Source organism: Falco naumanni, chromosome 2 (assembly GCF_017639655.2).
Source record: "Falco naumanni isolate bFalNau1 chromosome 2, bFalNau1.pat, whole genome shotgun sequence".
Lineage (NCBI taxonomy): Eukaryota > Metazoa > Chordata > Aves > Falconiformes > Falconidae > Falco > Falco naumanni.
Genome location: NC_054055.1, coordinates 70,873,873 through 70,889,249, shown reverse-complemented (window position 1 = coordinate 70,889,249; position 15,377 = coordinate 70,873,873). Strand labels below are relative to the sequence as shown.

General features: G+C 42.0%; 1 protein-coding gene across 1 annotated transcript in view; it reads right to left on the bottom strand.

The window, feature by feature from the left end:
* Positions 1-15,377, bottom strand: part of AFF3 (AF4/FMR2 family member 3) — a 280,973-nt gene that overhangs the window by 170,716 nt on the left and 94,880 nt on the right. The window contains exon 4 of the mRNA XM_040584169.1: positions 7,122-7,166. Coding sequence (XP_040440103.1) covers positions 7,122-7,166 — 45 coding nt within the window. The remainder of the gene's footprint in view (positions 1-7,121; positions 7,167-15,377) is intronic.

Below are 15,377 nucleotides of genomic sequence, written 5' to 3'. Positions count from 1 at the left end.
CATATTTGAAAATGTCGGTGCCCCAGCCCATGGGTGGCTGATGCCACAGAAAGTGCCTCCATGTCCTGCACCAGGACCTGGAAGACTGAAAGGCAGATTACCTTTGACTGGCATTTGTGGTAAGTCTTATTTCCACCGTAACAGTTTATAGCTTGATCTCCTATTTCCACTGAACTGTTAATAGTTTTTGCCTTTTTAAGGTGATATTTTTTGTTAGCACCAAGATTTATTAATTTCAAGGTTTAAATATAAAGCATACTTCAAAATCCAAACTCCTTTGAGACACTATTTCCAACAACAGTGACAGCAGCAAAAATCCAAGTGTGACAGTTCAGGGGGGGCTGTTCATGTACAACTAATTAGTGGTTGGTTGACATTATCACTGTTAGTATAATATTTTAGTGCCATTTTACACGGTTCTCTACCTCTGACTCTGTATGTTAAGGGCCAGCGAAGTGATGTTTATATGTCTGGGTTTAATTCATTGGCTGTGAAAGTTTATTGACAGTTGAAAACCACAATGTGGGCAATAAAAAGGATGTGCCATGCATGATGCCCAAACGAGGAGCAGTTTCTGTTCAGATAAGCTGACAAGAAATAACATATCACCTGGGGAGAGACTCTGATGACCTGAGAAAGCCCAAAAAGGGACAAAAGCTGTGAAAAGTGAGGAATCTCCCCCCAGCCTTTTGGATGGAGAAAGAGGTAATAAAGAGACTCTGGCTGCAGTGGACACAGAGGAAGTCCAAGGCACCACATACAGATGGTGTATCCTGAAAGCTGCCAAGGTGTGAGGAGTCAAGGGGATGGTAGCGTATACAGGTATGCCTCCCCCGTAGTCATTGCAGTTTATGTGGATGAAGCCAAAATATCTTTAGCTAGCTCTGGTACTGCTGCTAATTTTGCTCTAGCGGCACAAAGTACCGTATGGACTGCTAATTCTCACTGAGAAGCTGGAGAAGCTCCAGGCAGAGCTTGCTGAAGCTCCATGGTACTGCCATCCACGCCACCAGCGGTACCCAGGCTGGCTGGAGGAAAGCTGACCCAAGTGAATTACTGCAGACAGCAACTGCTGTAGAAAAGGTACTGTACAAATGAGCTGGATGTCATGGTGTGGCGAGAAAGGCGATGTTAATAAGTGAGTACTGGAGGTTGGATTAGATGGCTTAACGTCTTAACATTTCTGGGATTTAGTGCTTTGGGTGAAATAACACATTTTCCAAACACCGTTAGGTATGATTTTTCATTTATTTGAGTAAGAAAGACAAAAAGAGTCATACTGAAAAAATGCAGTGAACAGCATACATCAACCAAAATAATGCCTGAATTGCCCTGAAATTTAGGAACCTAAAAGCAAAGCTGTGCTGTGAAAGTTCTCCTGAAAGACTGCAACGAAAACAAATGATATTTTATGCATCTGATACATTTTTAATATGATTCTGATGCTTTGGAGTATTTCTGTATTCAATGAGAATGAGCAAGAAAGGTAGCATCAGCAAACTGGGGCTGCTTCTAAGTCTCTACACCTTCCTTCTCCCCCACTGCCCCTGTCACCTGAAGTTGCTGTCTTCCTCCCAAAACTTCCAGGAGTTTCCCACAGGGCTTAGTCAGAAAAGCCAACCCAAATTTCTCCACTAAGGTGCGTGCTGAGGGCAGCCTTCTCACCTCCCTCCCAAAAATTGCCCAGCAATTTCTTTCCAGCAGTGAGACTGAAATAAAACCCTCTGCTAGTGCAGAGGCAGCTATTGCACTAGTGCCATGCAGTGAAGTGGGTCTCATTCCACCTGTAGGCTTTTCCCTCTGCTTTGGAAAGCAAGAGCAGCGTTTAGAAATATACTGCTGATTACCATATTTGTGTTCTGTAATTCTTCACATGTCCAACTCCACCAGGAGCTTAACTGCAGCCAGTGGGATCTTACAGTCATTAACATTTACAAGGCAGCAGTTCACAGTTGTTGAACTAACAACCTACCTCTAAGAAACTGATTTTTCTCCCCTCTAAGTATTGACACATCCTCCAGTGACTGTGATGCTTATTCACAGTGACAGTGTGTTTGGTAGGATTTCATGTTTTCACAGGATTTGTCTTGTGCAGACAGTTTCTAATTTACCTCTTCTCTTGTTTTAATTCAATCAGCTGATGGAGTGCAGCTGATCTCACAGCACATATGGCTGTTCAGGTTTGAAAAAAAAACTGAATATTTGATGGGCTGATCCTTAATGCTTTCTGCTAAAGAATTAGCAAGCTTGTTAATGAGCCAAGGGATCCCAAGTGGGGAAGGGGAAAAATACAGAATTAGATTCTGTTTTCATTCAGTTTTTTATGTTGCTCAAGTAAGAAGTACTGTGCTTTACACACAGAGTAGAGAGATTCAAGTAAACTACTCATCAAAGGCATCACACTTAAAATATCTCGTTTTCATAAGTGGATGCCCTGTGGCCATGGGGAATCACAACCTACTTGCAAGGGCACCTTCAGGTGCTCGACCCTGGGCAGGAGGCTTGTGGCACCAAGCAGAGTTGTCCTTCACTTGGGGGGATGTTTGCAGCTAGAGCCTCAGTCCTTTCGCTGCCTCCCCAGCTATTTTTTCTATCTTTCCTGAAAGCAACTTATCTGTCCTCCACCCCACAACCCATCCTGCCTCCCCACCGCTCCATGCCATCCCAAAGGAGGTGGTTTCTGTGTTAACTGGCTGTGCGTGGTTTTCCTCCAGCCCTTTCTCTGCATTCTTGTCGGTCCATCAGCTTCTGGCTGTCCCTGCATCCTGCAACCAAACACTGTTTGCAGGCCAAACACTCAAACTACATCCGTCTTTGCCTGGTTCAACGACACCTCTCATGTCAACACAAAAAAACCCAGGAACATCTTCAATAATTAAAAGCTCAGCTTGCCTGTGGTTTTCCTTTCAACAAAGCTACCGCAACTCTAGGAAACTGCAGCTAAGACTGTAAGAATAGCCAAATCAATCTCCAACCACTTATCTTACAAAACAAGAACTGCCTGCACTTGACACACTCCCTTTCTCCTTAAATCCATAGCAAATATACTCAGAGTGCATCTGATATTGCTTGCAACAGTTAACTTAGTGGAGAGGCAAGGGGCTTGCTGCTCCCATTTTTTGCAGGTACTACAGCAAAATAAATGTTTACTCCAAATCCCACCACTCATAACAAAATACACAGTTACACACACTAATAAAATCAAGTAGAAATCAGCCAAAATTACTAATCTTTCTTAGGAAGTTTGTATCTTAGCAAGGAAGTGAATAGGTTGGCTTTGGCAGTGTCTCAAGAACTCAGGTAGCAACTGCGCTGGGCACAGTGGAATAAAGGATATTTGTGTAGTCTTAACTCTTATTTTCTGCTTAAATGTTTTCTATCATGTCCCTTACCAACAGTGCAAAAGCTTACAAGGAATTGCTTTTTACAGCTACCATCAAGTAATAAGGCTTTTCTCTCTTGATTTGATATTACATCTGTAACTTGGTCTTACTGCAGTTATTTACATCGAAGGCTCTCTTAGAAGTTTCTCTATCCTTGACGTGCGTGCCTGCAGCTGGACAGAGAAGTCGCTACACTTTGAAGAAGTTGCTATAAATTAGTGCATGGGGTTAGATGAGGTTCAGGATTCCTGCAGTGATTATAAACTCAGCAGGAGTCCTTACAACAGTTCCCATCTCGACAGGGTTACTGTCTTGTTAATCAACCTCCTTCAGGACTGGAAGCGATTCTGCGGCTCAATTCCTGGGGGCTTTCTCTGGAAGCTGCAGTTTCGTGCAGAAGGATCCATCCATTTACAAAGTCTACAGAGCTCTGATACCTTTGGTAAAACAACTTCAAAAAATGCTAGACTTAAGCCGTGGCACCCTGCGTTGCACCAGGCAGGACAGAGACTATAAATTCTTGTCACAGTTAATACAAAATAAAATTTGGTGATTTTAAAGCTATGCCTAAACTGATTTTGCAGCCGAGGTCCGGATGTCAGCTATGGCCATGTCCTGAGACCAGAGGGTGACAAGATCCCTGCACAAATCAGCACTTGCCTCCTCTCACCTGCTGGGGGAAGGAAATGCAGGGAAGCAGATGGAGCAGACTTGGGGCACACTTCCTACTGCCCTTGGTCTTGACTGGGGAAACATGGACATCCCGTGCAAGTACCTACCCCTTGGAAAAACCACAGCCTGACATGTGCAGGGAACACACTAGCTAGAAAAAGAGGATGGTTTTTGCTTCATGTTGTGCAAAAGGCAGCTAAAATAGGGTGCAATGTTCTTAAAAAAAATAAATTTAAGCATCTTCCTTTTGCTGATGCTCCATAGAGTGGGCCTTCCTATAATAAACACATTTCAGCCCACCAGCTGTCTCTTCTGAGGGGAACACAAGGATTGCAGCTCCTGTGGCTTTTCATTGTCTGCCTTTGGGCACACGTACGAGACCTGCATATAATCTGTCCAAAAGGAAGCTAAACTTTGGCTTTACTGTGTGAATGATATGTCCAACAAAAACATGGAAATGGCATTCCTTATAAACAGTCTGTTTCAGAAAACTGGAAAAATCTCCGTTGAAACTGAATGGATCTGTTCAGGACAAAAAAGGGCACGGAGAGGGCTGGAAAAGTCTGGATGGCAGTTATTTATAAAGTGAGTAGCAATGGCACATTATTACTGTTGCTGTTTTTACTAATTATCAGTAACAACAACCACTGCTGATCTGGATTTGTATTGTGAGAGTACACAAACAATGTTTTTGTACTACACAGCAGTACCCTGACACAGAAGTTCACTTTCTAGGACAAAAGAGAGCAGATGGATATATCTGACCTGCCCAGACACTACAAGAGACAAGTGGGGTAACAACTTTCAAGCATGAGAAACAAGGGAATAGCCCTGACCTCACCACTGGTTTTCCACAGTCCTTGTGAAAAAGGAGGCTCTCTGAAGGTGGGTATGGAGCTAAGTGGAAAAGTGTTCAAGGATCTTCTCAGATCTGATGGGAAGCATGGGAGAAATTAATTGATGTGAAACTTCTCAATGTTCTGACAGAGGCTGGTGTCACCAGGTAAGCTAAAGTGGGAGCCATTATGTTAGCACAGACTGGTAGACTTGAGACCTTAGAATCAGAGAGAAACAGCTGTACTTGATGCAATAGAGATGGAGGTGACAGTGGTGAGATGTGAAGACAAATTATCTTTGGGGAAGATGTCAAGCTACGAAAATGATCTGCGCAGCAGCATGAATGGAGGTGGGCAACATTGCATTTGTCAAAACCAAGGAAGGATGCTGCAGCAGTCAAGGTGTGCAATGAGAATTTGGACCTGAGACTTACGCTTTTGTGAATAAAGAGCTTCAGCTAGAAATGGTATACAGTAACAGTCTGCAAGATTTATGTGTAGTCTTGGACACAGAGACACAAGGGAAATTCAGGATAGAAAGTCACACCCGGGTTGCAGACCTGGAGGACGGGCACATTGGAGGGGTTGTGCATGGTGGCTGAGTATTCATGTAAGAACAAGAGCTAGGGGATCAAACAGTACGCTTTCTATTTCAGCCATGCTAAACCTCAGCAGAAAGTGAGACACTGATGTGAGGTGGGGCCGGCCTTTGAGCTGTGGGTTGTTTATCTAGTTTTTAAGTAAAGTGAAAGAACCCTCACAAACAAAAGGGTCCTATCCATACAAGGATGTCCTGAACGCTTCATCATGAAGGTTAGCAAAAATATTTTTTGAGGAATGTTCTCAAGGCCAGGGGGAAAGAGAGAGCAGCAGCTGTGTTCACTGGTTTGGAGATGCACCTTACCATCCCTAGTCATACAGTGCATTTTTCTTCTCAGCTGGTGTCTCTTACATATCCATGTTCCTCTGTGTGGAAGGACCCATGTCTCTTCAACATTTTTTGCCTAATTGCGCTAGCCAAATGGCACAACCTAAGGAGGAAGAACAGCTTCTTTGACTGTTCTTTTTAAAAGCCTTGCATAAAAAACAGGTGAAAGAGCCTCACATCGCATCATGAATTCATGATATCAGCTACTTATTTGTAAAAAAACAGCAGGGACCGAGGCTAAGGCTTGTTGAATATGCAGTTCAGTCCTACAAGAGCCTACTTTGTAAATGTTAGCTAAGTAAAAGCTCTGCCAGTGAAGTCATAAGCAATACATCATCATCACCCTTCGATAAACTCTTTGTCCAGTTTAAGAATTAAAAGCTGTATTTGACATATTCAGGGACAATGGAGAAATACTGCTAGAAACAACAGGCTTAATGGACTACTAATCTCTAAGCCAAATATTTATAGCCCCGTAGTTTATAAACAATCTGAAATATTTGGGTAGTGGATATCCAAGAGGTGGAAGTGCGCACAGTAATAGGGAGGTTTTACCATTCCATCTACCTTGTTGGTGTTTCAATCACTATTATATCAGATTTATAAGCACTGAGAATTATTGAATTATCAGTTTAGAAAAAGAACCAAAAAACCCACAAGCTAAAATATATGGAAATGTTTCATTCTTTATACATTTGTCTACCTCAAAAAATAATCAATATCAAAGCTGATTCAAGCCAAGATGTGTCTGGATGTGTGTTAACTCGCTCCATGAAAATAAACTAGAAATTACTAAGATAAAAAAAAAATAATAATGAAATATGGAAATAACTATGCATTTTGTGCATTGTCATTATATAATGGACATAATGGACATAATGACATTACATAATGTATTCTAATTAAATCCAGGTGGAAAATGACCTTCCTAGACCTCCCTTCAAAATGAAGATTTTTGACAGTCATGATTAATGGAAACATGCACTTTGCATGGTTTGTAAACCTGAAACATCATTGTACATTTCAGTTTATAATTTATCCCATTATCTGCTTCTGCATGCATGAAGGTCAGCCGTACTGGTACAAAGTAGCAGTGAAATCCAGAGGCTCTGAAAGGTTGTTTTCACAGATTTTTCAATTATTTTTCATGAGGAAATAATTTTGCCTACTTTTTCCTTAAAATGATGACAATCTAAAAGACTAATATTTTTAACAGCAGCAATTGCAATGTTCTTGTTATTCTCTTGTAATTTTAGAGCAAACAAAATGGCACTGGGAAAATGTTTTTTTAAGGATTCCTACCCGCAATATTTCTTCAATGCAGCTGTTATCTCCTGTTCCACTGTCCTGTAAACAAAATGAGAAAAGAGTTTGTTTGCATTTTAAAAAGAAATAACAAATAGTAGGTTTGAGGACATGGTTGTCACATGAAATATATTCCAACCTCTATTGTAGTTTCAAAATGAGGCCAAGTTTTTCCAGCATCTGAAAATCTGCACTGCTGAAAATTCTCAGATAATTCCCCATCAGCACCACAGGAAGACATAATATGTTGCAGTGTTTACATATGACTGCAATATATTTGTATAAATTCATAGGATTTTGTTTACACCACTTTTGGGTGCGGTTCCTGCTGTTTTGGCTATACTGCATGTGAGCAAGCATAAACAAAACTGTTACTGCATGTATATAGATCCAATTTGTGCATTTATTTATATTAAATAGCACCTCTCCACATCCTTCGGCCAGGAAAGACTCCGCAGTGACACCGCCTATGTGAAGCCTGGTGGTGTGTAGGGTAGAGGTACCCGTGATGCTGAGGGGAGAGCTGCAGAGACTGCAACACAGGCAGCAACACTGAGCAGGGGCTAGGCAGCACAGCAGTCCTCAGAAGGCTACAGTTTCCTAAAACGCTGACCCTAAACCCACCCATACGTTGTGGGACTGAGGGCGTGCAGGAATTCAGCTCTCCTGAATGCTGTGGTGTACTCCAGAGCCATTCTGGAGAGCTCAAATCAGAGATGTGGCAGAGCAGCTACCTCCTTATAGGAACCATCCAGCTGGTGCTTCACCTCCACGCTTGGCTTGGTTGGTTGTTATCCAAACTTGTTCCAGCAAAGACAAGGTGGCGCGAGTTACCCGCCCCCCACCCCCCCACCCCACCCCCTGCCCACAGTTCTCTTGCACTGCCCAGCACAACTGGGAAGTGAGGGCAGGCACACCACTGTTGGAAAGCACAGTGATGCTGAGGGGTTGCCAGTCTCCTGCAGCTCTCCACAAGCTATAGGTGGCTGTTGCATCAAGCAAGTGTTCTGGAGATTTACTTCACCATGCTAAATTCCCTGACAATGCCTCGAAGAAAGCTTTTCTTCCTTTTGCAGAACAGAACTAACTCAGGAAGCAGGGGCTTGACGTCTTCCCATGTGGGAAGGAGGGATGGAGAAATATTATTAATTACTGTCCCCAAAGAGCTAGCAGGGAAATGAGCTTAGTCTTTGCCTCTTGTTTTCAAACAACACCTGGAGGTTCTGAGTTTTCAGGTGCCCACCTGGAGAAATATCAAAGCAATTTGATTTTCCAAAGCGCTAAAGTCTTCTCACCTGAAAACCTGGCTTCTCCATCTGTATTTGGGCACCCAAAAAAATCACAAGGCACTTTCAGAAATGGATGCTTCTGTGCCTTACCAGACCCAAATGATCCCACTGGCCAGTTTGTGCAAGTCCTGGACACTGTCACCACCGTTCTCCAGCCTGAGCCAAGTGACTGGGGAGGTCTGGACCTGCAGCTGCTCGTAGCCTACTAGCTGTAACCAAGGTCAGAAGTACGACAGCCATGCGTATGCAAGGGAACAATTTATGTTTCATAATTTTTTGTGGCTGGTATTTCATGCCAATTCATAGAAAGTCATAAAGTGCTTTATTGTCAGCACTCCTGCTAAATCTTTGCTGAATATGGCCCTTGATTGTTAAACAAATGAATTGCATTAACTCTTTTTGGTGCAACAGAGTCCATCAACTTTACAGTTCACCAGGAGCTACACCACTGATTTCAAAGGGATAAGCATGCTATAAATTCATCCTTTGGAGAATTACTCATATCTGATATACAGATGCTGAAGAGAAGCCACAGTCCCAAGCAGATAGCCCTGTTCTGATCTCAGCCCTGTCCCCAGGGAGCCACACAGCACCTTGTGCAACCTTCCTGCTGCTGGAGCAGGGGTGCAAGAGTTCACATTGCCAATGAAACTAAGACAGAAATACCACAACCATCTCTGAATACTGAAGAATTTTAAAATTCATATTAGGTAATTTTTATTTCTCTCTTCTCTGTGGGTTTACCTCCATTTTCTTCCTTTCCTTCCCCAAACCCCAGCCTATGACTTGTTATCCCATTAACAGCAGTGGAGAGTGTAAAGCCTTCATCATGAACGCTTTGTTTACAGAGCAACCAATTTACTGCCTGACCTGAAATTCGCCATTCCAGTCCATTGCCATCTTACAGAAGGAAGGATAAGATGACCTACCATCTGTATGCAATATATTGAACAAATGGTAAAATGATGCTCTGTATTTTTGCGTGAAGGCAAAACTACTGAAGGTAAATTTGGCAATAGGTTATTTAAGGCTAGATTTAGAAACAAGCTTCTGTTACAAAATTAAATATCCCATCTAGAAGTGTAATGAAATAAATCTGTAAACAGTCACCAGCAAGAAATCACACTTTCCATTACCACAGAACAAAAACTTCAGCTATTCTCCCTAGCACACCATATCTTTGGGCAGGGAGTAAAAAAACCTTTTCACATCTCTCTCAAAATCATTATACTGCCTTTCAAAAGGGGGAAGAAAAAAAAAAAAAAAAAAAAAAAAAAGCAAGCGCTGAAAATACAAAACCAAAGACAAGACATGCAAAATTGAAAACAATATTTGGAAAAAAGTCTCTATTTCTGTATTTTCCTCTTTGTTCTTCTTCTTTTGAGTGCCAAATATAAACGTCTTTAGATTTGCTTTGAGTAATTGTAAGGATCTTACATTACTGTTGATATCAAACTCTCTAGAATAAGGGTGGGGAACTTAAGAGACCATGCTTTGCACATAGCAAGCAACTTAAATTTCATATGACCTGGGGCCATATTATTTTTTTGGGTCACAATATCATATAACACAATGCAGAGTGTTATTGTGGGACTTAAGGTATGTCCGAAAAGTGTCTGTAGATATTGGTATGGAAAAGAACTCCCTATTTTCATTTTAAAAGCTCTTTTCCACTACCTGTCCACTTACGTTATAGAGGAACCTGCACTGCCTGGGAATCCGGCAACCTGAATTTAACTTCATGGCCACATTTTAATTATAAAAAAAATAAATATTTCTTGAACTCTGAATTAAAAGAAGAGATAGCGTTACCTGCAGGCAACAAACAGCACACAGCACCTGATGCGTTATTTGCATCAGTGGACTTGCCTGAGCCAAACGGTTCGCGCTGGTGCTGGCTGTGTGATGCAGCACCCGTGTAGGGCTGATGTCAGCAGTGCTGGCAATCTGCGCAAAGCAGTCCCTCCACCCTCTCGATAGCCTGCACGCCACAGTACACTTGTGCAATAAATGTTTAAATTACTTTAAGAAAAAATAAAAATTAAGGCATAAAAGAGGTTTTGAGGCTGCTGTTCCCCACTAAGCCGAGGAGCTGCTACCCTGTATTTATTCTGGTGCTGATGAACCCAGCTTATTTGCCTCCCTTTGCATTTTGTGATCTATCATAACAAACTCGCCCCACTGAACCTCCACTGAACCATCAGCGAAATACTGGCAAGTCTCAGGGAGCTGTCAGAGGAAGTGGGCTCCAGCCTTTTCCCTCCCTGACACTGTGCCCATTACCTTCTTCCCTCACTCGGTGCAGCCTGAAGAATGCCAAACATCTGCACACGCGTGTGGCTGGCATACAGTCTGGCAGAGGGATGCAAGAAGCTGCCGCCGAGGATAACGGCAGTGGCTGCTGAAGAAATAGCTGGGAGCATTGTGCCGCTGATAACATGAGCAGCTAATTACCATGCAAAGCACAGAGAACTGTAAGAAACAAGGCTGACTAAAGGCTACATTGAAATCTTGAGAAACGGGATGTCATTTCAAAAAAAAGCTACATCTGTACAAATTTTATTTCTGAGCATTACTTCATTTTTTCTTCCCTTACCAAGGGCTTTCACATGGAGATATATAAAGAAACCCCTCTGAAAGGTATTGCCTATCTATGATAGTTCTCTTTCCTTTCAAACCTTTGTGTTAAAGAAAGAAAGAAAAATCTTCTGCAAGTATGTATTTCCATTTTAGCCAAAGAGATTTTTATGGTGCAAGCTTTTGGTGCTGTTATTATTTAGATTGTGCTAAGTGTTTTTACCAAGTCTCCAGCAGTTATTGGATTATGTCTCTGGTATAAATTAGGCATGATTAAGATCTCCAGAAGTATGTACCGCAGCCTCTCCCCTTGGCAGGAGCCAGGCTGGTTGGGTCAGTGCTTGAACGCTGGTCATCTGCAGGCAGCGGCATGGCCATGGCTGCCACGCGCCCGCCCCTTGGGTGCCACCGGCCCTGCACAGGCCCTGCACAGCACTGCGTGGCACGGGGCTGCGGAGCGTCCCCTGGCACCTAAAGTGACGCTTCAGGTGGTACATTTGGGCACACAATCTAAATCCACCATTAAAGAGAAGGAAAAAAGCCCACACTGATGGACCTTGATCTGAAAGCACATTAGAAATGCTTCTTTGCCAGGCAAGACCACTGAAGTATGGAGATACACACACACGTGCACAGACATATGCATATAACGTTTTCTATACGATCAATTTGCTAGAAAGGAACTTCCAGTGTGAAAAAGATAAGTGAAGTCCTTATCTTTTTACTTATTCATATGTGTGGCCTCTGCCTGTCGGGTTGTGGAGAACCATTTCCCTCAACTAAATTTCCCTTCAATCATTTCTCTGAAGAGATCTTAACACCTTCAAGTCACGGAATAAAGTGTTGAAATTTAACAGGGAGACATGTCTGAGGCCAGAGAGGTGGTTTCTGGGGTTTCTGTAGAAATACAGCCAGGCCACGTAAAGGTATTTTTGGGGAGAGGTCATTTGCAGATGGCCAGGATGGGGTTTTAGACATTCAGGGCTTAACTTGCTGTGGATTTTCTTACACGTGCTACAGCCTCCAAAAGGCTCTTTATGGGGTGGCTGTGCTGAAAACACAACACTGGAGACAAAAGGCAGGACTTCAGACCTCAGGGAAGGTGGGCTGGCTAAAAGATTAGACTTCAACCTGGTTAAAAACTTATTTTTTTGTCCCTCTGGAAATGCCCACTTTTTTGGAACATATTTTCATTCTGAACTGGGTGGAGGAAGACACCTACATGTAGATTTTATTCCATTGGCTATGCTCCCATTAAAAATGTAATTGTGTGACATTGTTACCTTCAAAATGAAATTTTAAAAGGTGTTCTTCAGTTCAGGTAAGAAATGAAAGTTTGATCAGATCAAAACACTTTAACAAAAAATTTTAAGAACTATAAATAAAATGTGTAGTTACAGAATAGGATATGTCCTAAATCAAGAAGTCATTAAAACAAAATATTGAAATGTTTAACTCCAAATTTGGTAACTTTTTACTTTAAGAAAACATTTTCTTCAAACAAGAATGAAAATAGGTTTGGTCAAAACGTCTCGTAGGCAAAGGACTGAGCAGGAAAAACCTGTGACCAAGAACAGAATTGGAAGTGGTATTTCCCACCCCCTGGTTTTTTTGTCTCTAACAAGAATGGCTTTTCCATCTTGATGGAAGATGTGAGAGCTATCAGCAATGTTTCTATCTGCTTTAACAAGGCTGGACTTCAGTGAGCCATGGCATACTGTGGTCCCCCTCATTTCACCAGCTGGTATCAGTAATACTTGTGCACTTCACAGCCCTTAAATAGAGAAGACTCCTTGACTCTCCCCGAGGATTAGGGCAAGCAGAGCTGAACGGAATAGGGTTATGCCAAGGAAAGAGAAATGAAGAGGTTTTCTGTTGTTCCTGATATTTGAAAGGTTTACTTTGCACTTCTGCTACTCCTTAGTACTAATTTGGAGTGCCAGTGGCCACAGTCTGTTGATACAGTTGTTTTCTCCTGTGCTTTGCATTGCTGCGGTTATGAGCTGTTTCGTTTTTACTGCAAGGAATTGCTGCCACTTTCTTAGACACAGAGATGTGCAGGAGGGACATGGGGATGAACAGCTGAATTTTCTTCAAGCTGTCTGTCAGAAAATGTTGCACTAATTAAAGTTATTAAATCCATCTAATTTACAGTGACTGTTAATAAACTGTTACCCTTACTAAGCCCATTCTCCTTTGAAAAGGAGCCTTCATATTTATTATGGGGATTAATTTTCTTATCATGGGATCTTGCAACACTATCCTTGGTTCAAAAGGTAAGAGGAGAAAGGTTAACAAAGATTTTATTTCAAGAAAAATATATGAATAAAAAGCAAGTGATGAAAGTCATTAGCTTTCCTTTAATGAAAAGTATCTGGCTATACTAACTGGGGGTGTCACTGCAACTGGAATATCATGATGCCCTGGTCTTGCACCAGGAACAGGGAGATGTTTGGCTAATTGAAGAAGATAAATCAATAATATCTGTAGATAGAGAGAAACACCAAATGATCTGATAGACTTGCCATGTGCACTAGAAAGGAGACACTAATCAGACAAAAGCACATTTTGCTCTCGGTGAGTGATACCCCAGCCAGCCCACCCAGCAGCTCCCCCACAACCGAGGCAGGACAGCAGCTTTTGGAGAGCGGAGCCTCTAAGGAGGAAGACTGCAGAGGAGTTTATAAAGCCATAAAGCAGAGCACTGCCAGCCTTAGGTTGTGCTGGCCTTATATACAGACCTGAGGGGCCTGAAAGGGTCCTACCTCTGAGGTTCAGCCTGACATCTAGTTGAAGATGGATTTACTATGGATGTATAAGTAAAGGCATCCACTGTATTACATTTTTATATTTTTTTAATAGCAGGGAGACAAGGTTAGAGTATAACTCCTGCAGTGCATGCCCATGGCCTGCCTCAGAGCTTGAAGCATCTCCTGCCCATGTAGTACCTGACCTGAATTAAGTATGAAAAGCCTGGAGTCATAAAGTGAGGTGATGCTGAAGGGCCATTTTCTGGATAGCTACTGGGAGCTTCACTAGAGCTTAGGCACCTACAGCCCAGTTTGGAGGGGATTTAGGAGTGCTGGTCTACCCTGTGTTGAGAGGTCATCGTGAATTTGATGAGATGGTCTGAGTCCAAGTCTCAGTGTCCCCACCACAAAAAAATCAAGAGAATTAAAGGCCAAGAACCCTTCTGAAACCTCCCCACCCTCTCCACCCCTAAGGGCCATCAAACAATCAATGACTGGAGCTGCACCGGTAACATTTCATCTAATAAAAGATGCTTGGGAGCTTCAAATGAAACCTACTGGTAGATCAGTGGAGCAATTTTACAGGCTTTTACATTATATTAATAAAAATAAAAATCCAAACATGCCAGAATTACACTGTGACCCAGAACAATAAAAGGGAGCTGTAATGGAGAAGAACTGCATTGTTCTATTAATAAAATATAAAGGTTTTATTGTTATTGGGAAAGATTGATTGTATCAAATCAATACCATGTCACAGTATATTAATGTTTTTCTTCACTAATGAAAACACAGGGTCTGATGTGATTACACTCTCTTGCTACTCATTTGAAAAATATAATGGGATGGTAATAATGAAAACTGCAACTTGCAGTTTTACTCCTTGCTACATGCTCAATCCTGGGAGGCGCTGAGTCAGTGACCTCGGATTTCAGTGAAGTCAACAGGAGCTGAAGGTAACTAGCATACACTGAAATACTGTCAACAACCCTCTGAAAGGACTCCCTCTTCCCACTCAAAAATTGGAAAAAGACATCTGGAAATGCCTTCAGCATAGGACATTTTCTGCAGCACTGTATGCACGCTCTGAACGTATTAAGTGATGGTTGCTTGACACAGTGGTCTATTTCTTGGAAAGTTTCCATTATGGACACCAGAATCTTTTAGTTTTGTAGAAGGAAAGGCTTTTCAGTGGAGATATGGGCTTCTCCCTTCAGCCTGTGCAGTCCTTCCACAATGAACCCAAGCACTGCGCCCTGAAAGCGACAGAGATAAGGCTCTTTCCCCATTAGGTGCCTGTCCTCCCTGCTGCACAGATGGACAATTAGTGTCAACTGGAATGTGGCATTTTTAGTGATGTGGATACATGTCCGCTTGGACCTGGACTAAGACCAATCAATTGCATTTTATATATTGTCAGTGTTTGGGGAGAATATATAACATCCGTACAGCAGCAACACTTGGAAAAAAAGTATTATGGATCTGTTAATCTTTTTGTGACATTTTAATATGAATTTACCATCAGCTAGTATAATATTCAATAAATTAAATGGATTATTTTGCCAAGAGATCCTTTAAAAATGTTAATTAACAATAAATCAATAAAAACTATTCAGCATGAAAATCAATTACATCCC